Source organism: Pelodiscus sinensis, chromosome 19 (assembly GCF_052426305.1).
Source record: "Pelodiscus sinensis isolate ZL-2025 chromosome 19, ASM5242630v1, whole genome shotgun sequence".
Taxonomy (NCBI): Eukaryota; Metazoa; Chordata; order Testudines; family Trionychidae; genus Pelodiscus; species Pelodiscus sinensis.
The window spans coordinates 32,800,075-32,824,867 of record NC_143070.1 but is presented as its reverse complement, the minus strand read 5'-3'; the positions used below and the strand labels follow the sequence as shown (position 1 = coordinate 32,824,867).

Here is a 24,793-nt window from a genome sequence, read left to right as displayed (position 1 = left end):
GAGGCATCTACTCCTACGCGAGAGACGAACATCCCCACTTCACCCATCGACAAAAACGTGGATCTTGGGAGATTTGGAAGTCAATTGAGGGCTGGTTTAGTAAAACTGCACAGGCTGTGGTCACATTTAACCCTGTAGGCAATTTGATTTTGCAAGAGGAAGTTCGAGCCGTTGGCATTAGCATTGAAAGACTTGGCAATAAGACTGCTACTGCCTTACTTCTAACCAAAAGGTAGAAGAAATGCACGTGTAGGTAATGCAAAACGGTTTAGCTTTAGATTATTTGTTGTTAAAGGAATCTGGGTTTTGTCGTTGGTTAGGCAACAGCTACCCTCAGTTTGCAGGTAAATGTATGGAAATTAGATCTATTGAGCAAAATGTAACACAGATTATTGATGATATCGAGGAGGTTGCTAAGAAGGCCAGAGAGTCCGTTTCTTGGTGGGAGAACATATTCGGCTGGGTCCCTTCCATATTTGGCCTTGGGGGATTAAGACAGTTTTTCTGGTCCCTTTGTGTCTTATTGCTGGCTGTTAGCTTTGTGCTGTGCCTTGTTTGCAGCATCATAAAAAACCTCACGAACCGCATCTCCGCCCTATCTCCACGCCCGAACAAGAGGGGCTGCTTGCATTTGAGGAAGCGGAGACGGACGAGGAGGTGGAGGTCTAGGTCTTCCCAGACGCGGCCACGGCCACGGGGGCATGTTAGAGAAAAGAAACTGCCCCCCCAGTAAAAAAGTTTGGTCAGACCGCTCTTGTTATAGCGGGCTGCAGTACTCCTTGAGAGAAACCGGCCGCACCCTTCCTGCATACCATTGCCTTTAGAAAAAGGGAAGATGTGAAAAGGGGAAAAGAGCCTCAGACTCTCCCACCCATCACCTTGGCGTGAGAACTGCAGGGCTTACCTGTTCGCATGAAACCTGCACAGTTTCAGCCCAACCCCTGGGACACAGACCCCCCACTTGGTGACCATTGGGCCATATATGGTAATATGCAAGCACGGGAAAGCGATGTGCAGATTTGAGGATAAATACCCATCGCACAGTTCGCTCAAAGAGGTCTTCGCAACACACGTACCACCGTGCGTGTGCCTTCTCGTATACTTCAAAGCGCTGCCGGCCTGATCAACCGACCAGCCACCTCCCCCGACTCTCGGGCGTAACCAAGGCCTTCGCAACCGAACCGATATCTGTGAAATGTTCCGTGTGCTGTGTAAGTTGGTATGTATGATTTGATTTTTTCTTGTTGTATAAGCTTAGCGTTGCAGTTGTTTTTGGGTAGTACATAGAGTTTGTAGTTACCATTGTTATTTAATTAGTGTAGCTGGATATTTTAAGATTAGAGACTATTTCCCTTGCCATTCCCATCCTTATATCTCTGACACGTTTAACTAGAAATTGTAGAATAAATATAATAAATATTGTACATTTATTATTAACATGGTCTATTAAAAATCTTAGAATAAATACTATAAATTCACCACTGTCATGAATAAATATTTTTTAATTGATAAAACTGTCCACCTGGTTCTGCCCGTCCCCCCTTGGGTATGCATCATCAGACCTGTGATTCTCGCGACATGGTTAAGGCGTTGGACTCGAAATCCAATAGGGTTTCCCTGTGCAGGTTCAAATCCTGCTCACAGTGAGGCCTGTCTTTTGGCCACACCCCTTCCTAGGGCAACAGGGTACTCAAACCCTGAGAAGAACATGCCTGTCCCATCAGAAAGGACACGTGGAGAAGGCAACAGAGGCTACAAAAGCGGGAGAGAACATGGATTGCAGGGTCCTGCCTAACAATAGGAAAACAAGTCTGGCTTTCAGCACAGCCACCTCCCCATGGACACAGCCAAGGGACCAAGCGCCTCCAGTGGCCCCTTCCTCTCCCCAAAAGCCAGCCCTGGTTGGGTAAAAAGATGCTGGGCGCAGCGGCCTCCCTTCACCTAGCAGAGGCAGAAGTGATGGAGACAGGCCCAGAGGGCTGAGTTGTTCATGTGAGGAACAGAGACCCGGCAGCACAAAAGAACACCCATGAATGTCAGTGAGAGGCAGAGATGGCAAAGTGGCAGTAGCATGTTTCACTGTAAGGGACCTACAACTGGTGTCTTGGGCAACTGGGACACACTGCTCTCCTGCCTTCCCTCCATCAGCTTCATCTCAGGACTCTCCGTCTTGCCCCAGCTCTGCTGCTTTCAGGGCAAATCCCCTGTTAGGACCAGTCACAATCTGGGGGTCAGTGAGAGTCCATCCTACCTGAGGTGTGTGGAGTACGAAGGCCTCTTGTTCCCTTCTCAGCTCCTAACAATACAAACATCAGGGAGTGTAGCTCACTGGTAGAGTGTTTGACTGCAAGTCAAAGGCTCGTTGGTTCAAATCCAACTGACCATTTATTTCTCCAATTCCATTACCGGTATATTCTAGGTTTCTATTTTTTGGATTCTTTAAACGAATACGAATCCTTACTGCTGTCCTGTGCCAATGCACATAAACAAGGCAAACCCGTCCCTCAGCTGGAGCCAGCTCAAACCTGCTGTGTGTCTGATTTCTGTTTCCATCCTTTCAACAAGGGTGTGATTTGGAAGCCCAATGGCAGGTCCTTGGTCTCTATGAGCTGTGCTGTGCAGAAGAACAAGAACCAGGGCCTGCAGAGATACTAGGTTTGAATGACAAGGTGTTGATCCAGTTTATTAAAAGGCTTCTTCCTTGGCAGAGGCATTGTGTTTGTGGATTGGGTATTTTTTGGATGACTGGGTGCTTGCAGATGCAGCTGCGTTTTAGCAAATAAGAATGATACAAGTCGTGAGTAACAAGTCGTGAGTAACCCAGCACTTCTGGAAATGGGAGTGGAGTAAAAAGTACAATATTTTCTAAAAAATCCCAACTTGATTAAACGTCAAAGTGTGACAAAAGTAAATTATTTGAAAAAAGTACAAATACCCAAAAAAGGTCTTGAGTCATGTAACCCAGTATTTCTACTTACTTTCCACCTCTTCCCAGCATGCAGGGGTTCTTGGACCCTTGCTGGTCTGCAGATTGGCAGTTTGTTACCTATGACTTAGAGGAGCCCCAGGAACTGCAGTTTCAGGAAGAAACAGCAAGAGATTTTGATTGGCTGCCAGGTGCTCCACATGCTAATCAGGAGGCATGTTTCTGTAAACAGGGACACAGAGCATATTCTAATATACAAATTTCTAAATCTGGTGGAGTGTGTTTGAATGGGACAAGCACTTTGCTAATATTATTTCTGTTCTTGAGTTTTCTAAGTGTTCTGTGATAACATTCCCCATGAGGAGAAAGTGAATGCACATGAGTGTGGGTGTGTCGCGAACAGAGGCCTGTTAAGACTGTACTTTCAAGGATCATTTCTATAGTTGGTAACTAAAGAAATACAGCTGAAAGTGATTGGTCTCGCTAACCATGAGAATGAGTGACAGTGTTTTCTTCTGAGCATGAAACAAGCAGACAGCGTTGCTTTAGTGTAATAGTTGTCTGCTATTGATGATTGCTCATTCTTTCCTTTTGGGAAGCTGGAGGAAGAAAGAACAGTCTGAGTGGTTGGTTATTGTCAAAAAGTTAAGTTAGTTTTGAAGTAGAGAAGAGCAGGGATTTCCCTTTATCATTCTGTCCTAGCTTTTCTTTAATTCCTGGTTTTACTTGTACTACTTGGCTATGTCTATATCGGCAAGATTTTGCGCAAAAGCAGGTGCTTTTGCGCAAAAACTTGCAGCCTGTCCACACTGGCAGGGAGTACTTGCGCAAGAACACTGACATTCTAATGTGTGAAATCAATGCTTCTTGGACAAGAGCTATGATGCTCCTGCTCAGGAATAAGTCCTCTTCTACAACTGTTCTTGCATAAGAGGCGAGTGTAGATAGGCAACATGAATTTCTCGTGCAAAAAAGCCCTGTTAAAATGGCACTTTTTTTACACAAAGGCACATGCCAGTGTAGACTTTCTCTTGCTGAAATACTCTAACGCAAAAATTCTTATGTTAACGAGTATTTGCGCAAAATCTTGCCAATATACATTGGCAGTAGCCAATTACTCTAATGCAGGGGTAAGGAATGGTGCTCCTGGCCTCTGTTTGTCAAAGGCTAGAGAAGGATGGTAGGAGACAAATTGCTTGATCATGATCTTTGGTCCACCCCCTCTGGGGCACATGGTACTGGCCACTGTTGAAAAACAGAATACTAGGCTAGGTGGATCTTTGGTCTGACCCAGTATGGCCGTTTTTATGTTAAAGTTTGACCTGTGTTTGAAGCCTTTTCTGCAATCAGAAGATGATTATGAGATGATTCTCTTGTATGTTTTATCTGATGGTTAGTAGGGCAGGAGCACTGACTAAAGCTTTCCCTACAGTCAGAGCAGGTGAAGAGTCTCGCTCATGTGTGGGTTCTCCTATGTATAACAAGGTGTGAGCTTCTACTGAAGCTTTTCCCACAGTCAGAGCAGGTAAAGGGTTTCTCTCCTGTGTGGATTCTTCTATGTCTACCAAGCACTGCCTTCTGACGGAAGCATCTCCCGCAGTCAAAGCAACTGAAAGGTTTCTCTCCCGTGTGAGTTATCCTATGTCTAACAAGGTCTGATCTCTCCATAAAGCTTTTCCCACAGTCAGTGCAATTGAAAGGTTTCTCTCCCGTGTGGGTTCTCCTATGTCTAACAAGGCGTGACCTGTGACTGAAGCTTTTCCCACAGTCAGAGCAAATGAAAGGTTTCTCCCCTGTGTGGGTCCTCCTATGGATAACAAACTCTGAACTTGTACCATAACTTTTCCCACAGTCAGAGCAATTGAAAGGTTTCTCTCCCGTGTGGGTTCTCCTATGTCTAACAAGGCGTGACCTGTGACTGAAGCTTTTCCCACAGTCAGAGCAATTGAAAGGTTTCTCCCCTGTGTGGGTCCTCCTATGGATAACAAACTCTGAACTTGTACCATAACTTTTCCCACAGTCAGAGCAATGGAAAAGTTTCTCTCCTGTGTGGGTTCTCCTATGTCTAACAAGGTGCGAGTTGCAAGTGAAGCTTTTCCCACAGTCAGAGCAATGGAAAGGTGTGTCTCCTGTGTGGGTCCTCCTATGGTTAACAAGGTTTGAGCTGCAACTGAAGCTTTTCCCACAGTCAGAGCAATGGAAAGGTTTGTCTCCTGTGTGGGTCCTCCTATGGTTAACAAGTTTTGAGCTGCAACTGAAGCTTTTCCCACAGTCAGAGCAACGGAAAGGTTTGTCTCCTGTGTGGGTCCTCTTATGGTTAACAAGGTGTGAGTGGCTCAGAAAGCTTTTCCCACAGTCAGAGCAATTGAAAGGTTTGTCTTCTGCGTGGGTCCTCCTATGTCTTACAAGGTGATTGCTTCTACTGAAGCTTTTCCCACAGTCAGAGTAGTTATGGGGTGTCTCTTTTGTATGTATTTTCTGATGGTTTGTAAAGTGAGAGTGCTGACTGAGGCTTTTCCCAGAGTGAGAGCACTTAAAGGGCTTCTCTCTCATATGGGCTCTTTGATGTTCAATAAGAGTTTCACAGTCACTACAAGTGCAGGGTGACTGTTGATGGGGGATTTTCTGTTCAACAGTTTCTGTGTTTCTTTTCTCCCCTCTGCTCCTGTGACTGGAATTACCCTGTCCCTCTCCTGGATGGTTTCCATGCTGCCTTTCTGGGCTATGCTGACTCTCGCAAGTCTCTCCCTGCTCATGTATGTGGGAAACATGCCCTTCAGGTCTTCCCAGTAACATCTCACATGGAGACACTAGCTCCGATCTGTCCTGCTGAACAAGATCATGGTTCTCAGTCAGCATCCCATCACCTGTTGGGATAGAGAAATAATTCAGACAGGAGTTATTGTCTATGATGAGCTGAATGAAAACTCTGAAAGAGGAAAGGAAAGGGGGACAAGCTAAAATAATGACTGAATTATCATGAGCTTAGCCCCCTTCACAACTCTTCCACAGAGGAGAGATCCCAGCCTTTCCCCACCCACCACGCTCTGGCTCAAGTTGAAGACAGGTTGAAAAGTCAGACAGACTTCATGAAAACACACAAGTTACACCTGCTATAAACTGGTTTCTGAGGCAATTTAACTGATTGCTCACATGTGTAGGTGCCACTGATGATCTCCCCTTCCTTACAGCTCTGGTGATCTGGGACCTGCAACTCCTCCTCTCGCTCCACCCAGGAGATCACATGAGCTTCAGAGAGTGGAAATCCTGTTTGGAGAGCAATTAATCGAGTGCTGATCTTGTTCATTAAGGTCTCTGCCATTACTGCTTCCGGAGTCAGGATCTGAGTCACCCATCCAGAGAGGCTCCTTTCCCCACCTTGCAGAGACTGGGATCTGGCTGGTACTAGAGCCCAGGACACACACACCTGCAGTAAAGGTGCACCCCCACCCCCACCTTGAGAATGGCCCACCTCTTTCCCCAGGGGAGCTGAGTGCTCTGCTGCAATCTCTAGGGTACAACTCAGTCCCCCTCAAAGCCCATTCCATCCCCCCCCCCCCATCCCGAATATCTCAGGGCAGGACAGGGACACACTGCTCAGAAGGGGAGCTCTAGGGAGGGCTGGCAGGTCTGACACCAAGGCCCCCAGACAGGGCTCAGACTGTAGCGGCCACATGCCAGGTCACTAGGACTTAGAGAGGAAGGACTAGCTCTAGCTCCCCAAGGCTCTGTCCACAAAGCTCCTGGCAGGTGGGGTGGGCTCCCGCTGCTCTTTGGCTCAAATGTTTTACTTGGGCCAGAAGGAGGCAGAGGAAGTTGTCTGAGCAGCTAAGTGAATCCTTGGCAGGCTGCTTCAGGCCCTGCCTATGCTCCTGACTCCTGACCCCGACTACCTGTGTCTGGGTGAGCCCTGCTAGCTGCCCACAACAGCTGCCGTTCCCGCGGCTGCCCAGGGTGGCGCTAGGCTTCTCCAGCGACCAGCCAGGGTGAAGCTGGGCCATGCTGCTTCTCTGATGCTTGTGGCTGTTACTCAGCTCCTCGTCTGTAGCCTTGGTACTACTCTGCCAACAGCAGCCTTTGTGTGGTTTCCCAGCCTGCCTCTTCCGGCGAGCCTGGCCTTTGATTTCGGTCCGCTCCAGGGAGACACAGAATCTACCACATTTGCACCTTGTGAGCGCCTTCCCCTCAGCTTTGCTTCCACCCCTTCCTGGACCTGCATTTAGTGTTTGGAAGAGCCACCTGTGATGTGACCATGGAGATCATTGTGCTACCAGTGTTACACAATCGCAAGAAAGCTTCTGCGAAGCATGCTGTGTGCCGAGTCAATGGGAAAATTCTGATCTGATGACTAGGATTATCTTGTTTATGTCCATTATTTTTTAACTAAAACAAGCCAGGCTTTGGCAGAATGGTGGAGCACTGCTATCAACTAACCAAGAAATCACATTCCTGAGCAGGAGGAGAGCCATCAACACACCGCTCTCTGCAGGAACTGCAAACACACAGTCCTAACAGATAGCTCACTGACCCTTGTGCACATGAACGGGATGAGGGGAGAATGGATATGGATGTTTTGTCATGATTATGAGGGTTAGCCAGCAGCCTGGGGATTAAGGGGTTAACTACACCTAGCCAGGTAGAGTGACCAATAAGAATGTAGGTGGGATTTTTCAAACTGGGACAAAGGAATTTGGGTTTTTCCTTTGTCTTTTTGTCTCTCTGAGAGCTCTCTGCAACTACAGAGAGGGACAAGCATGTCTCTCTCTCTCCAAGACACCATTCTTCATTTTCTGTAAGTAGGGTAAAGTTTAGGCAGTTTCGTTAGATTTTATTGTTTTAAGGATTGGGTATGGGATCTGAGATCTGGCACTGTGTAAAAGATGTTTTGGCTTTTCTTTGTAACTAAGTTCTAGGCCCATGGAGTTTCTCCATGAGTATATTTTGTTACCTTCCTCTCTAGTCATTATACTTGCAACCAGAATATTGTTGTAATAATAAAAGTTCTTTCTTTTCTTTTATTAACCTGGCAGTGGTTAATGGTGTGCCCTGATTTTTGTTTTAGGGGGAAGATTTCCCAAATGATCTTTCCCCTGGTTTCTTTAGCAACATTTGGGTGGTGGCAGCGGAAGTTTTATTCCCAAGATCTAGGTTTTTAAGATCTTGGGGGAAGTTTTATACCAAAGCCTGGTAGGTAAGGCTTTGGGGTACACTTGCTGGCCCCCACTTCTGCATTTATCATGCCAGAGTGGGGAAGGAGCCATGACATGGTGGCAGCGGTGGGATTATTTGGAGAACCCAGGATTTTTAAAAGGGCACAGTTTCTTTTGAGTTGCAAGCTTTGCAGTTTTCCTTTTGTTTTTCTTTTGTTTTTGGGCTGCCTCAGGGAGGGGCAGACCTTAAGCCAGACACAGACCTACCCAAACAGTTTGTTTTTTTCTAGCTTTCGGGACAACTGGATAGCTAGGCTAGTTAAGACAGGATGTCCAACTCTAGGACAGATTCATTCCCCAAGGGGAGGGCAGGAGCAATGTATAGCAGCGCTTCTCCCCCCTCACCAATGCCTTCTACATGGGAAGTTGCCTGTAAGATCGGCAGGCCTCTAACTGACAAGGAGATGGAGTTTTTCCTACAGCTGGAGGACAGGCGTGCACAACGAGAGGCCGAGGACAGGCGTGCCCAGCAAGAACATCTGGAGAGGCTAGCAGCAATAAAAGCAGAAACAAAGGCAAAGCGTGCACAACGTGAGGCCGAGGAGGAGCGCAACGAACGAGAATACCAGGCGAGGCTAGCAGCAGCACAGGCGGGGCTAGCAGCAGCACAGGCGGGGCTAGCAGCAGCACAGGCGGGGCTAGCGGAAACAAAGACTGAGACCAGGCAAATAGAAGTGAAAACACAGGAGAGGATTGGTAAAGCGAAGGCCCCATCAACTGACCATCTTGCTCCCATGAATGTTCCAGTCCCTGTTCAATATCCCAGGAAACTCCAGATCCAGGGAGTGGAAGAACAACAGAGACTGTATCCTCATGGGGGTTCAGTGGAGAACCATGTGGGGATGGGGTGTGATTATGGCATGAATAGTATGTATAATCAGGCGGGTACCTTAACCCAGCCCCAGAACATGCATGAGGTTTGGGAAGGGGGTGAGTGTGAATCTGGGAAGTTGTCTGTGGCTAGTCAGGCCTATGGGGAACCAGGTAAAAGTTTTCTTCAGTGTTTGCCTGAGGGAGATAGTTGTGTGTCTGTGAGTGAGGCCTCTACACGTCTGCCTGGAGCCTCAGAGGAGAGGCTAGTGTCAGATTTTTGGTCAGATTTTTGGGCTCTCCCTGCCCTATTTCAGGAAAGTGTCCCTCTGGTGCAGTCTGGGGTGGCTGGCCAGAGTGAAAGTTTAGTTGGGGAAAAAGATCAAATTCTGGAGGGTGTTCAGTGTGAGCAGCCTCTGTGTGTGGAGCCTGGCAGTTTGGCTGCTGAGGAGGGCAGTATGCATGTGGGGGAAGGGTTTCTTCCCAGTTCTTTGTCTACAGGAGGTGCCTGTCAGCCTGGATTGGCTGAGGAGAGTGCTGTGGGCCCAGATTTAGCTCTGGGGGCAGCTGAAGCCCAGAAAGGAGAGGGGGAGGTCTCTGATCTTTCCCCAGAGGAGTCTGTGTGTTTTCCTGAAGGGGGGTTATGTGAAGACCTGCCTGTTCAGGGGATAGAGGGATCACAGGAGGAGTTGGTGGTGGTTCAGCAGGGTGATGCTGCTGTAGAGCCAGGGGAAGATGAGCTTTTGCTTGCAGAAAGCCATAAGGAAGAGGATCCTTATGGTGAGCCTGGCCAGCAGGTTGCTGTGCCTGAGGGGGGTAAAAGTGATTTAGGGTTAAAAAGGTCCGGTGGGGACAAGGGTAAGGAATTTGCAGAGGGATTGGAGGTTGTTTCAGATGGAGGGGGGATAGCCAGGGAGATGAACCAGCCCTCTGATGACCAAGTGAATGTGTTTAACCAGCTTGCTGGAGAGTGTGTGTGGCTGAGACATGCATGTTTCCAGTCTGATTCGGTGAAGGGACCAGAGATCCATAAGTCTATCAGGCCAGTTCACCTAGGCCCTGTCTCTGGGAAGCAGTGGCCCACTTGGAAAACTAGATTGAAAGCAGGGGGCCAGGGTATTGTCTGGACAGATTGCCTCATGACTAGCCATGGAGAGAAAGAAAATCCCATGGCCATTGTGAGTGGGGGAGGCACACCCAGCCAAGCCTTTGTCTTTGGAAGAGGGAGAGTTGAACTTAACCCCACAGGGCAAGGGGGAGGGGCAAGACTTGTGTTCACCAAGGAAGGCTGCAATTTTTTAAATCTAAAAGGCCAGAATTGTCAATGTACACTTAGGATGTATTTGTTCCTGCTACTGATGTTAACTTTCATGACCACTGTACTGCTGTTACTAAGAATTGTAACAATGTTCAATGTGCATGATTTTGTACCAAAACCCTGGAAATTGTTAAGAAATGTACCCAAGGACACACTGTATGTTCAAAAGCCTTGTGACCCTGGTATTTCACTGTTAATACTTGTAATTAGTGTTGGAGCTTCTCACCTGAGAAGGGGCATTCCAGAATTGATATACTGTGTGGGAAGGGAAACTGAGGCACGGCAACATTTTGTGCTAAGGGACCCATGTAAGGTGTCTAATGAAAGCTTGTTCACTGTTGATTCTATGTATGAGATGTGTGTACATGTGTGATGTTTATATATGAAGGTTCTCATTAACAATCTTACTCTTGACATTTTCTTCCTTTCATTAATATATCTTTAGAGTTTAGATTCTAAAGGATTGGCCCAGCGTGATCTTGTGGGTAAGATCTGAAGGGAAATTGGCTTGGGACTGTGGCTGGGTCCTTTGGACCAGGAGGATCTGTTTGGAGTTGGTGAGTGGGTTTTGGTAACCTCTCACCTGTGTATGGAGGCCTACGTCTGGTGATGGCACCGGGAAGCTGAAGTGTCTAAGGGGTTTTGCTGGTGAGGCTTCCGGCTGACCGGGGAGGCAGCTGAAGTGCTCGGTATAATTTGAGGGGTGCCTGGGAAAGGACCCCAGTTGAGGGCGGTAAATAGCCCTGGTTTTGTGCTCGGTGTAATTTGAGGGGTGCCTGGGAAAGGACCCCAGTTGAGGGCGGTAAATAGCCCTGGTTTTAAGCAATTCGCCCTGAGCTGACACCCTCAGCGGTGCCAAGACCTGGCCTGGTGTATGATAGTGGTATTTTTGCAAGAGGCACAGGACCTGGTCAATTGAACTTTAGATCAAGACCCCACGCTATTCTAAATTTGATTTTGAGTCTGAGAGTTTGATTGGTTAATGAGGCATTTCTGAACTCAACTACTTAATATTCTCTATAGCTGTAATGGTACTTTATGGATATGGAAACATTTGCTTACTTTTCATGTCTTCAAGTGTTTAGTCAAGTGTGCATAATGTATTTACTATGTTTTATCTTAGACCTACAGGAAGAAATCACAGCCAGTGTGGCCAGAGGCTGTCCAGCACCGTCTGTGATTTGGTGGGCATGTCATGATTATGAGGGTTAGCCAGCAGCCTGGGGATTAAGGGGTTAACTACACCTAGCCAGGTGGAGTGACCAATAAGAATGTAGGTGGGATTTTTCAAACTGGGACAAAGGAATTTGGGTTTTTCCTTTGTCTTTTTGTCTCTCTGAGAGCTCTCTGCAACTACAGAGAGGGACAAGCATGTCTCTCTCTCTCCAAGACACCATTCTTCATTTTCTGTAAGTAGGGTAAAGTTTAGGCAGTTTCGTTAGATTTTATTGTTTTAAGGACTGGGTATGGGATCTGAGATCTGGCACTGTGTAAAAGATGTTTTGGCTTTTCTTTGTAACTAAGTTCTAGGCCCATGGAGTTTCTCCATGAGTATATTTTGTTACCTTCCTCTCTAGTCATTATACTTGCAACCAGAATATTGTTGTAATAATAAAAGTTCTTTCTTTTCTTTTATTAACCTGGCAGTGGTTAATGGTGTGCCCTGATTTTTGTTTTAGGGGGAAGATTTCCCAAATGATCTTTCCCCTGGTTTCTTTAGCAACATTTGGGTGGTGGCAGCGGAAGTTTTATTCCCAAGATCTAGGTTTTTAAGATCTTGGGGGAAGTTTTATACCAAAGCCTGGTAGGTAAGGCTTTGGGGTACACTTGCTGGCCCCCACTTCTGCATTTATCATGCCAGAGTGGGGAAGGAGCCATGACAGTTTTGTTCAAACAAACAGGGAGAAGGCCAAGGGGGGTAGCAACACATTGAACGCAACATGAATTTTGTTTGTGTCAATGTGAGAAAAGAAGTCACAGAAGGGGCATGTTGATACTGGCTGAGGGGCAGTGTTCTAGCTGCTGACTGAGCAGGTATCATTATTAGGTTGGAACAAGTCTCACTATACCTATGCCTGAGGTGCTGGGACACTAGCACCCTGCTCCTTTCACAATAAACCTGGCCGAGTGCCTTAGCCTCCGAATGGAGCCTGGGTCTTTCTTAGCAGTAACCCTGTGCTGTGCTGCATGGATAAGCTGCATGCTCTGAAAGTGCTGCTGGCATCAAGGCTCCAGAAAGAGCCGCCCACCCTGAACAGCTGTAATGACGCTCTGTGGCGCTAGCAGCAATTCATAGGGCACTGCAGTCGCTATGGGAAGCAAAATTATCAATCCCAGCAGCACTTGGGTACTCTAGTGTAAATCAGGACCCCACTGTGCTATCGGGATGCTCATATGGAGCTAAGCATCACCCCTCTTTAGTGTAGGTATCCTTCCCAGCCCTGAGAAACAGGGACACACTATAATAGCTATTGCAGAGAGAGGCGACTGCACACAGAGAGTCTAAGGGACTTGATCAAGGTCACACAGGAAGTCTATGACAGAGGCAGAGAACTGATCACAGGTCTCCTGAGCATGAAGCCAGACATTCACACAGGAAGAAAAAGTTCCTACCCGAAGATATAAAAAGACAAGACAGATGACGTGATTTATCTCCACTGCACAGAGAGGCAAGTGAGCCCCAGAGAGAATGAAGCTGAACTTTTGAAAGGAGACCCAGCCTGTGCCTGAAATGCAAGGAGAGCTCTGCTCACGTTTCTCTACTACAGAGCTACCTTGGACAAAATACTCGCAGAGCGTCAACTGCCTCATCCATCCTCCCTCAGCGCCAGCATCCAGCCCCTCCCACTGACAAATACCAGCATGTCACAGAGATTAGCTACAGGCAGGGAAGGACTCTGGGAACCGAACCCTCCTTCCAGTCGCTGAGCACACTGCCGCACGGGGACCCTGAAGCCACTAACAGCAGCCAGATCCAGACCTCTAGTACCTGCTGCTCCTGCCTGAGCCCTTCCACTCACACCTCTGGTCAAGGCACAAGATGGGCAAGATGGGGGGAAGCGCAGCGAGACCTTAGGTGTGGGAAGAGCCGCACCATTGTTACATCCCTGAACCTGTTTTCCCTGGGAGGGGGTACGGAGGGGACAGTCTTTCACACAAGAGCCAGGATTATTATGGCAGATACTCCTGACATTGGGAACAGAGGCAATGAATAACCCTAAACCAAACACAACCCAGATGCTTCAGAGCCCACCCAGCTGCTGTTACCCAAGAGGACAGGAATCCTTACTCAGCCAGTTCACAGCCTCATAATTCTCCTGCATCACATCCCTGTAGAGGGCTCTCTGGCCCGGGTCCAGCAGAGCACATTCCTCCTCAGAGAAATACACAGCCACCTCCTCGAAGCTCACAGGCTCCGCCACGGCCATTTCCTGTCCCTGGCTCCGCAGGCCAGGGGCTAAACTGGGGTCAGACATGGGTGTTCTGCAGCCTGGCAGGGGAGAAGAGGAATTGGAGACAGTTCAGAAGAGGCTTTAATCCTTTCCACGCCCCCATTCTGCCCAGACTCTGTCCATGGTGACACACATGCTAGACTCTGCCATTGTGGGCAAAAGTTTTAGTCTAGATATTCCATAAACAGCGCACAGGAGTTAGATCCTAAATACACATTCATTTCTGTCTGTACCTGGCTTGTGTTACAACATTACTGCGCCCGTAACAATGGGATTTAATTCTCAGCACCCAGTGTTTCTGATAACAAGCCACATATTCATCTGCCTGACCATGGACGTAGGTTAAATGTAGGCTGCTGTATTTAAAACCCTTAGTCTTTGATTCATTGATTTGCAGCACAAACTTTGCTCTCTCATCTGAAAGACGGTATAAACCCTTTCCACAACAGAGTCAGTGAAATTAACCCCAACATTCAGATGCTTATTATTAAACATGTGCTGTTAGCAGGATGAGATCTTAAAACTAATGAAGATATTCTCAGTCATGCAGTCTTACCCCCTCAATGGCACAAGCTATTGCACTTAGGGTATGTCTATAAGAGCACCCTAGTTCGAACTAGGGTGGTTAATGTAGTCATACGAACTTGCAAATGAAGCCCGGGATTTGAATTTCCCGGGCTTCATTTGCATGTTGCCGGCTGCCGCCATTTTTAAATGTCCGCTAGAGCGGACTCCGTGCCCGCGGCTACACGCGGCACGGACTAGATAGTTCGGACTAGGGTTTTTTTTCCGAACTATTGTTACACTGAGTTTGGTTGGTAACTTCAGTGACAATCCCATGAAGATGTTTTCACAGGAATTTACTCATCATTTAAAGAATCTCCACCTGCAAACTCACCCCGCCTGAAAGCTCCCAGGGATTTTCTTTTTTCTCTCTCCAGTGCAGAGGGCAGAGTGCCTAGTGGGGGAAGGGATAAGAGAGGTGAGATTCCAGGCTGTCCTCTTTATAACAATGTCCCCACTTTGAACTCTGTGTTTCAATTCTATCAGAGACCAGACAGACACACACTCAGGTATTTAGTATGAAAGTCTGAAACTTTCATTTCCTCTCTCACTCGGGCACCTCCCAGCAATGGAGCCAATATCCCTGCAGCCTCACACATGTCCTAGGAGAGACAAGCTGTAAATGAGATTTACTCTTCCCTCCTCACCCCCTCCCACTTGGTTTCTCATTCACTTACTGCCTCTTATCATAACCTGGAGCTGTGGTGGTGGGACACGTGGCCATCACAGTAACTTTAGCCATTTTGATCTCTGAATGAGAGGTTCAGAGTTCGCAAACCCCTGGCTCTATCTGCAAGCAGGTGGGTCTGTTCGCTCAGTGTCTCTAAGGAGAGCAGACTGACGGGGCTGTCATTCTCCATGTGGGAATTGAGGCAGGGGAAGGTTGGCTTCAGAGGCCAGATTCAATGGTCTCAGATATTTGAACCACTTTCCCCTCATCCATCCCTTCCAGGTACCTTTGAACTCCCTCAGAGTCTCCGACAGAGCAATCGTTTTCTGGGAGAAACCTCTGACTTGTTCTTCTAGTTCAGGAGAAATCTCTTCCGGCAGCTGGAACTGCCCTGTCTCAAACCTGGACAGAAACAATTCCCTGTGATTGTATGTCGTTTACTGCTGATAAGTTCTGGCTAGTGAGTCTCAGCTCTAACAGGCCTGGAGTTAGAATTCCTCCAATTCCCCCAGCCTGAGAGCAGGGACAACATATCCCATGGCCGTGAAACCTTCCCCTGAACAGTCCCGTTGCTGTACTTCACTTTTGGTCTGGGGAGACTGGCTGGAGGACTAAAGGGGAATTAAGTCTTCATGGCCAAATCACTCCTTGGCCCAGGTGACAAGGGACAGGAGGTTCCCATGTCAAGGGCTGAAGGAATCTGTCCACTAGGGACTAGACTGAGACACCAGCTCCCCCCTCCCCAGCTCCTCCCACACAGGTCTCCAAACAGCCCTCAGGTGGGACAGACTCTTGGTCCCTGCTGCTCTGGGCTGACAGTGCCCAGCAGTGACAGGCCCATGTTTCACCCCACAGTCCTGAAGCAGCCAGTCCCCAGGGAGGTGACAGCTCTAGGAAACACCTGAGGTCAGACTGTGCCCTGAATGGGGAATTCCAGAGTCTAAAGTGCGAGGATGAGACCCTCAGAATTAAATGAGTCAGAGATATTTGTAGCTAACATCTGGCTGTAGAGCCCTGGGGAGATGTGGTGCTAACATCAGTTCCAAGCCCTTTTCCTGCGCTCTGCAATGTGAGGGGAGTGAGAGCCACGTACCTACTCAGGGTGCTTCTGACGTCCTAGAAAAAAAGACACAGAAAAGAAACTCAGCCCCACTGGACACACACAGGGGACCTCTGAGAAGTGATTTTGCAAACATGGGAAGAGAGGCCCTGCCCTGGCCCCGGCCCCAGGAACATGGATCCCCTGAGCGAATGGGGCTTTGCCATCTCTAATAGCTCTGTGCCTGTAACTCTACAAAGCACAAGAGTCACTCACATGGCAGCAATGCAGAAGGTGTTACACGGAGATCTGAATGCTGGACCCCAGCACTTGTGATTCAGGAGCCTCCCTTCCCTGTGTGGGGAGCTGGGATGTTTGTCCCTCAGTCTCACCTGCAGGAATTCACTCGCTGGCTTCTGACACGTCACCTCCAGCTCACCGATCCCCTCACTGAGGTGGGAAATCTGCGCAGAGAGTTTCCTGACAGTGTCAGTCTGGAACCTCCAAATCTCCTCATCTAACTTCTCCAGCTGGGCCAGCAGGAGTCGCTCTTGTTCCACCAGGAACTGCTGCAGCTGCTGAAACTCGGCCACAATCATCTGCCTCTCGGCTTGGGTCCATTTCTGTGTGAAAACAGGGAAAGGGCTGGTGAGGGGCATGGACAGAGCCCAGGGCTCTTTCATGGTGAGCTGAGTGCACAGCAGCAAGAATTTCTTGGAAAACCCTAAAATGTGTGACATTTGACTCTACTTTGTGGTTACTCAGCAGAGGCATCTCTACCAGCATCTCCTTTGACCCATGTCCCTCAGTCATGGGCAACATCTTCTGTCATTCATGGGCTCTGGGAATTCAGACCCAGAGCAGCAGGAGGCAGGACTCAGCACCAGCCTGACAGAGATACCCAGAGAGGAAAAAGAAGCAAACATGTTAATGCACCAAGTGAGCAGACAGCCCTTCAGGGGACATTCAGCTCCCTTGGGAAAGCCACAAAGGCTGGACACGAACTCATGCTGACATGGATACTCAGGGCCTGTCTACAGCTGGATCTCAGCCAGCAATCCATGATCCAGGAGAAACACAAACAAGCCCAACCTCACCAAGGCCACACAGGAGTCTGCCTCCTAACACAGCGCTCCCACTGCCAGTCCCTGCTGGTCCATAGCCACAAGCACTTACCAGATACTCCTGGCTTTTCCCTTCTGCTGTTGTTTTCCTTCTCAGCAGCTTCTCTCTCTCCTCCCTCAGAGTCTTCAAATGAGTCTCCAATTTTTCCTGAAGAAACAGAAATAATCACAAGTGCAAACCCCATTAGATGTTGGGAGCCCATTTATTTGAGAGAGTCCCAGTTTTGTGGAACTCTGCCCTTGTCCAGCAGGGACTCAGCCCTGGACGTGGGTTTGTCCATAGAAAAAGAGACAGGAGAAGACTGAGGGTATGTCTACACAGCAAAGTTAATTTGGAAACACAGCCTGGAAGGAGCCTACCGTGCACCCCGGCACCCAGAGCCATGCCAGCAAGCTTGTTGCCAGTGTCGTCCAAGGCCAGGGAGGCCTCAACATGCGAGTGCCATCACTGTCCCCTTATGTGGGGGAGGGGGGGGAGGAGAGAAGGGTGTGGGGGGGAGACTAGGGACTGCGTGTGTGGTCCTTGCTGACCACAGATCATGCAGCAACATGTGCATGTGCCACACAGGGGCCCTGGCCTGTTACTCAAACGCATGTATGTATGAAGGCACATGACATGCTCCTGACCCCGGGGACAGACACTGCACAATGCCCTCTCTCCAGAAGCTCCCTCTATGCAGAGGCAGGGCACATCTCCCCCCCTCCCCCCCACACAATATACAGCACAGGGGCATCGATACAGTCCTGGGCCAGCTCACACTGCCAGGGATATCAGGACATGATGGTGCGGAGACCTGCCGTCCTCACCTTGCAGAGCGGGGCAGGGTTTCACCCACCGTGTCCCCAGGGATAACTGAGCAGGTCTCTTGTTTCTCCACAGCTGCACCAGCCACGAGAGCAGGGCGCACCACCCCGCCCAGGACAGCCTCCCGCACCCGGGCCAGCAGGATGACCCGGCACCTAGAGTACCACACCACCAGCAGCACCTGGCACTATATGCCAGGCAGGTCTGCTGCCAGGAGCGCTGGGTGGAGGAAGACCTGCAGCAGGAGGGCTTGCAGGAGCTGCTGGAGCAGGGCCGTGCCATCCACGACAACCTGTAGACCCTGGTGCAGAGATTGGTGCTGGCTGCCGCTCCAGCCCCCATGGCTGCCCCAGCTATCGCTCCTCCTCCCACTCCTGCTCTCCCTCCCGCTTCTTCTTCCTCCCCCCGCACCTGTTCCCCCTCCCCCCCCCGGGGACGCCAAGGCCCCCACACATGCAGTGCTGGGAGACAGAAGGGCCAGCAAGACCCCCAACCCTGAGGTTCTCCTCTCCCTTGCCTTCTCCTTCCAGATCCCTCCTCCCAGGTGTCCCTCTCCCTCCTCCCCTCTCCAGCTTTCTTTCCCAACTCTCACCAGGGATTCATCCCCCCCAGTTTTGTTAAATAAAGAGTTTTTGTTCATGAAAATACAGGTATTTTATTGGGCATCAGGAAGGGGGGTTAGGGGAAGGACATGAGGGAGGAATGAGGCACAAGCCCCCAGTGGGGCAGACCAAGGAGGCTGAGTGCTCCTCAGGGTGGACGCTCTCCCGCAGGGCCTCCTGAATACTGACAGCCCCCCCGATGGATGTCCCGGATGGCAGCCTGCAGCAGGCTGATAGCAACGCATCCATGAGATGCACCCGGGTGCCCAGGGGCTGCTCTGGCTCCATGTTGCAGAGTGCTATGGTGTCTTGAGTGAGAGCAACCAGAGTACTCCGAGATACAAATGCTTTGCTGTCCCACAGCAAGGCAGGAAAGCATGCAGGGAAACCTGAGCATTGGCTGCCCGGGGCGGGGCGGGGGTTGTGTGTGTGTCCCCTTACGCACAAGCTTCAGCCTCAGGCAACAGCCACACAAAGACACCCCTGACCTGGTTCCAGCCGGCCTTAAATCTGATTCTGTGTCCACTCAGTGGACAACTCAATTCAAACTGCATTTTGTGTGTACACGTGTTAATTCAAGTTAACTTAATTCGAATTCACAATTTCAAATTAAGGTAACTCACATTAACACTGTGGTGTAGACATACCCTGAGGATGCAGGAGGACACCTGCAAAGGTGGAGGACGGATCGGTGGTGGCACTTTCCTAAAGAATGATGCAGGTGGGGATTAGGGAGGTAAAATGCTTAACAATACTAATCCTGTAACCCAGTGGTCCCCAAACTTTTGGGGCTGCCGGGAGCCTGGGGGCGGGGCCGCCCACTTTTGCGTGTACGGGGGCACTCACAGGCCACGTTACTGGGGGCGGGGCCAAGCATGCGCCACATGCCCGAGGCCAGCAGTGGCATGTGCAGCGATCCCGGGCAGGGACTGCCCAGGTTCCGCGCGGCTGGGGCCAGCACACGCGGCACCCCAGGGCCAGCGCCAGCGCTGGCAAGGGCACACGCGGCGCACTCGGGGGCTGGGGCCGGCAAGGGCACGCGCGGTGCACCCGGGGGCGGGGCCAAGGCCGGCAAGGGCACGCGCGGCGCACCCGGGGGCGGGGCCGGCCATGTGCCCGGGGCTGGCACCTGCCGCACGCCCGGGGGCGGGGCCAGCCCAGGTTGCTCCGCGGGCATAAAGGGGCCAGCGGGCGCCACGGCGCTGGCGGGCACCGAGTTGGGGACCACGGCTGAAACCAAATACAATTTTATCAGTGACAGTATTTTTTAACCTGCTGACAGGCAGGGCTGGTAGTGGAAATAGGCTCTCCTGGTATCGGGGATCTCTCACAAGGTCTGCTGGGGGCAGCCACAATAACTGCTGGCAGACAGGAACTCCCAGCAGCTGTAGACTGACGTTAGCTGCCAGAGGCAAGCAGGCACTGCTGGGACAGTGGGAAGTTTAACTAGCACCGATAAACATTAGCTCATCAGTTAACCAGTTTGAACTCTTGCTACAATCCAGTTGAATCCCAGTTCTGCCTGGCATAGACCTGTGCTTCCTGAAACCCTGCTATGGGTGGACTGAAGGTGCTTGGGGTCCCACACAGCATCCAGCCAGCAACCTCATCTAGTGCCAGCTGCTGCATCAGAGTTTAACCCCTCATGGAGGAGCCCAGGAGTTCAGCATCTTAGTGGGAAACCTCCTCTCCCTGCTGGGCCTGGGGCTTTATCAAGGCATCTTTTCCTAATAGGGGCCACACTTCATCACTGTTCAGTGATGCTGAGGGGCAGGGAGCTGGGTCCCTACCAGTGTGGGGAAAATCAAATAACTCCAATTGTGTCTAAGGGGAGACTGTGCAGAAATCATAACTTTCTAAAAGAAAACTGCTGTAAGGGTTAAAAAGTTTTCCAGGCCTCTCTCCCTGTAACAGAGAGAAATCAAATTAGCTCTAATCAAAGACCCTTACAAATGACTATCTCAAATTCATGGATACTCCTAGTCTGTCACAATTTGTCATGTAAACCCTTATCTTTGTCACGGTTTGCCTTGTAGACTCCTCCACTCAAGTTCTCATGTGGCTTTGTGTACTGTACAAACTTACTTCTAGCACTCCTGGGGTGAACAGAAGTCTCAGAGTACTTCTGCTGAGACTTTGATATGTTAAAGAAGAACAATCCACAACTGAACTGTCTAAGCATTCTGTATATAGGATACCTGAATCTGTCTGTCAGGGCTGCTGCTTCACTCTTGGAAGTGACAGCCTGCATGCATGCATCATAAAGTTTTCTCTTCTAAGTTTCTTTCCTGCCTCACTGATTTGACCTCCGGCCTCGAACCCTTCTGGGGGCTCTGTACCCCAGGGGAGCGAGATTTCCCCCTCAATTTGGTGTCAGAAGTGGGATGGCTTGGAACTCCAGTTGGAAAGGCTGATGACGGGGAATGGGAACGGACTACAGCGCGCATCTGGAGGGTAAGGGATCCATTTAAAATCCCCCGGTCCGCCTCCCTGTTCTCGTCACCAGCTGGACCGGCTGGCGGTAAGAGTCATCTTTTACTTAAAATTTTTTTGTTAAGAGGCTTGAGGGAAATTTAAAACGAAAACACTGGGTATAGCCAAATAGGGGTTGGATTTTGTTGTTGTTGTTGTTGTTGCTGACTGATTGGTGGCGAGTCCAAGCGCATGGTTTTGACTGAGTGAAGTCCGGAGTGGGACTGCAGCCGCACCAGTGCTGTCAGTGTCACTGCACAGCTGCTGAAAGCAAGGGCGGTTTCCCCCGGCACATAAGGAGTGTAAGTGAAGCTGACAGTTTGTGTGGACTCCCACACTATCCTTGGAGAGGGTAGTGTTGCTGGACGCCTGTGCTATCCTTGGAGAGGGTAGTACTGTTGGGCTCCTGCGCTGTCCTTGGACAAGACAGTGCTAACATGGATAAGATTGCTCCCTCAAGTCTGTCTCCTACTGAGGGGAAAGGTTTCTCACAGCCTGGGACTCCCTTGTCTCAGATGATCAGTCAGCTAGGAATTGCCTGCAGGTTTGAAACTAAGGAGACTTAAGGAATTATTAAGCATTTGGAATGGCTATACTCAGGGGAATTCCCAGAATACATGGCAACTAGAGCTTTGACTTACAAAATCTTGCTTATCTTAGAGTTTTCCTCGAGGAAAAACATCCTAACCAGATGGAATATTGGTGCCTCTGGGAGGATGTGGCAGTAAAAAAAAATAATCAGAGCATTATGGCTAGCAAAAAAAAGATTCTATTGAAAAGCTGCAGCAAGAATTGGCTACTCTAAAGAAACAGCTTGATTCCCCAGATGTGCCATCTGCACCCCCACCCCGCTTTGGACCCTTGTCAGCTGAACATTCTTTCCTGTTATCTCCCTTTTCTCTTGTAAACCTTATGGGACCTGACTTGTTGTGTAAATTGGGTGCAAACCTTCTCTGTAGAGAGGAAGGGATATTTGTTGACCTTCCCCCCTATCAGGCTCCAAATTTGATGGCATTACTACTCTCAGAGGAATCTGATGAGACCTCAGGACATACACCCCTCCTGGACCTCTCAGATGTCCCAGAGACATTGTGGGCAGCCCATTGTGAATGAAGTGGGGTTGCTAGCCTCTGCAACACCAGTGCAAATAACATACAGACACAACAAGCCTTTCCCAAGGGTAGCCCTGTATCTATTGGCTAGGGAGGCACAAGAGGGCATTAAGCCTGTAATCTCTCCCTCCTTAAACAAGGGATACTTGTTTATACAACTTCACCATGTAATACACCTATACTACCTGTGAAAAAGCAAATCTATAGATTTGAAGAAAACCTAAGAGCCATTAATAAGTTTGTAATCCCTAGATTTCCAGTAGTACCTAACCTGGTTTTCTGTAATAGATTTATGTTCTGCCTTCTTTTCTATTCCAGTGCATAAGAATTCCCAATTTCTCTTTGCCTTTTCCTTTCAGGGTCATCAATTAACCTGGACATGTTTTTGTAAAGTTATTGTAAAAGCCCTACTCTGTTTTCTCAGTTTTTAAAAAGCTGACCTTAACTCTCTCTCTCTTCCCTGCAGTTCAGTATGTTGATGATGTGTTAATTGCTAGTGAAACTGAGGAAAGATGTAAAACTGATACCTCCTATGTGTTAAAGTGTCTTGCTAATAAGGGTCACAAGGCTTCCAAAGCCAAATTGCAATTTGTAAAACAAAGAGTTCAGTACTTGGAACATTTACTTTTAGGAGATGGCCGCCAGTTAACACCTGAGCGAATCTCAAGTTTTTTTTTCATTCCTCACCCTTTCACCAAAGTCAGGTATACAAATTTCTGGGTACTGCAGGATATTGCAGACAATGGATTCCTAACTTTTCTGGACTCACCAGACCCCTTACTATTCTACTCTTAATCTTAGCTCCTGACCCAGTGACCTGGTCCCCAGAATGTGAATCTGCTTTCCTTTCCCTTAAAACTCTTCTGCACAGTGGGCTTACCTAAATATAGCAAGCCTTTTACTCTGTTTTGTCATGAACAGGATGGAATTGCAGCTGGAGCTCTCTGTCAACCCCTTGGACCCACACCTCGTCCAGTAGCTTATTTTTCTGCAACACTGGACTCAGTAGTCCGTGGGTTCCCACTTTGTCTGAAGGCAGTTGCAGCTACTGCTGAATTACTTTAAAAAAGCCCAACCTGTCACATTAGGCCACAGCATTATCTTACAGGTCCCTCATGCTGTCTGTGCTCTCTTACAGCGACACCGCACTCAGCACCTGTCTGTTCAGAGACAAACCCTGTATGAGAATGTTATCCTCTCTTCCCCAAATGTGGTAATTCAAAGATGTAATGTACTTAACCCAGCTACTTTTTCTCCTTTACCCTCTAATGGTAAAGCACATACCCATAACTGTGAAGAATTGCTTGAGCACTGTGTAAAACCTCCCCAAAAATTTGTCTGCTCAACTGCTGGAAAATGCAGATCTTGTATTGTATACTGATAGCTCATGTAAAAGAAATGCAGTTGGTAAACTAAAGGCTGGATATGCAGTGGTCTCAGATAATAATGTTTTAAAGGTTTTTTTCTCTTCCAGAAATCAAATCAGCTCAGTCTGCTGAGCTCATCGCTTTAATTCGTGCTTGCCTTTTAGCGTCCGGACAGTCTGCTGCCATTTATACTGACTCAAAGTATGCTTTCTCTGTCTGTCATGCCACAGAACAAATTTGGAAACAACGAGGTTTCCTTACCTCTTCTGGCTCTGCTATCTCTCATGGTCCCCTTATCTCCCAACTCCTTGATGCTATTCAGCTACCCACATCCCTCTCTATTACCCATTGCCCGGCCCACACAGGTGCCATTGATCCTGGTTCTCTGGGTAATGGGAATGCTGATGCAGCCGCCAGACATGCAGCAGCACATGGACCTCTGACTCCCTCTCAGATTCTGGTCTCTCTTTCTCTCCCTGTTTCTTTGCAGGACCTGATAGAACTACAGCAAGCTGCTCATCCTGCAGAGAAAAACCTTTGGGAGAAAGCAGGCTGCTCCTTATCTCCAGCTGGGATAATGGGTGCACCTGATGGCTGCCCAGTCGCCCCAAAAATCTCTCACACGGCAGCTTGCTCAGGTGTCTCATCAAATGACACACATGAGCAAAAGGGGGGTGGCCTCACAAATCCCAAAACAAGGGTACGCCCCAGGCGTGCACCTAGAAGCTGTCAAGAATATCTAATTCATGTGTGATTTGTAAGCAGTTTAATGTTGCAGGAGGCCCACAGGCTAACAGCCACACAGAAAGAAGAAACCTAGACATAAAATGACGGTTAGGAGAGCTTGAACCTGCAGGTAAAGGAAGCCCTCCCAGTACCTACTGATGTACTGTGCCACAACATCCAACCAGGCGACTACGTGTTCGTGAAGAAACATCGCAGAAAGAATTCCCTGACAGCCCGGTGGAAAGGACCGTTCCAATTGCTGTTCATCACCCACACAGCAGTAAAGGTGAAGGAGCGCCGCTTGTGGATCCACGCAAGTCATGTATGCCGAACTGCAGATCCAACAGAGCTGATTGACCCCGTCACCCAGGACCCCTCCCTGGAGGAATCACCTGAGGACGAGGTTCAGCGGACCGAGGCGGCAAACTCTCAAACCAGACTGTTACCAAACCGGCCTCCACCAGGAGCTTCGAGGTACAACCTGAGAGGTAGGACTGTACCAGCAAAGACCTACAGGTGAGCCTGGAGCCCTGTAGCTCTCAAAGGGGAATCCATTCCAGTATTGAGTGAACTAAGAGACTACGAAATCTCGAAGA

At 49.1% G+C, this 24,793-nt stretch overlaps 1 protein-coding gene and 1 non-coding gene across 2 annotated transcripts in view; one reads left to right on the top strand and one right to left on the bottom strand.

Annotated features, from left to right (window-relative positions):
* Window positions 1-320: 320 nt before the first annotated feature.
* Window positions 321-24,793, bottom strand: part of LOC149523084 (uncharacterized) — a 31,370-nt gene continuing 6,897 nt past the window's right edge. The window contains exons 3-10 of the mRNA XM_089771242.1: window positions 17,166-17,261; window positions 16,382-16,612; window positions 16,044-16,066; window positions 15,237-15,352; window positions 14,615-14,674; window positions 13,554-13,754; window positions 6,080-6,193; window positions 321-5,793 (exon numbers count right to left, since the gene is read on the bottom strand). Of these exons, the coding sequence (XP_089627368.1) occupies window positions 4,382-5,793; window positions 6,080-6,193; window positions 13,554-13,754; window positions 14,615-14,674; window positions 15,237-15,352; window positions 16,044-16,066; window positions 16,382-16,612; window positions 17,166-17,261 (2,253 nt within the window). The 3' untranslated portion in view covers window positions 321-4,381. The remainder of the gene's footprint in view (window positions 5,794-6,079; window positions 6,194-13,553; window positions 13,755-14,614; window positions 14,675-15,236; window positions 15,353-16,043; window positions 16,067-16,381; window positions 16,613-17,165; window positions 17,262-24,793) is intronic.
* Window positions 3,339-3,554, top strand: LOC142820565 (small nucleolar RNA U3). Its single transcript, XR_012897792.2, has one exon. It is a non-coding gene; the product is annotated as a small nucleolar RNA U3 (small nucleolar RNA).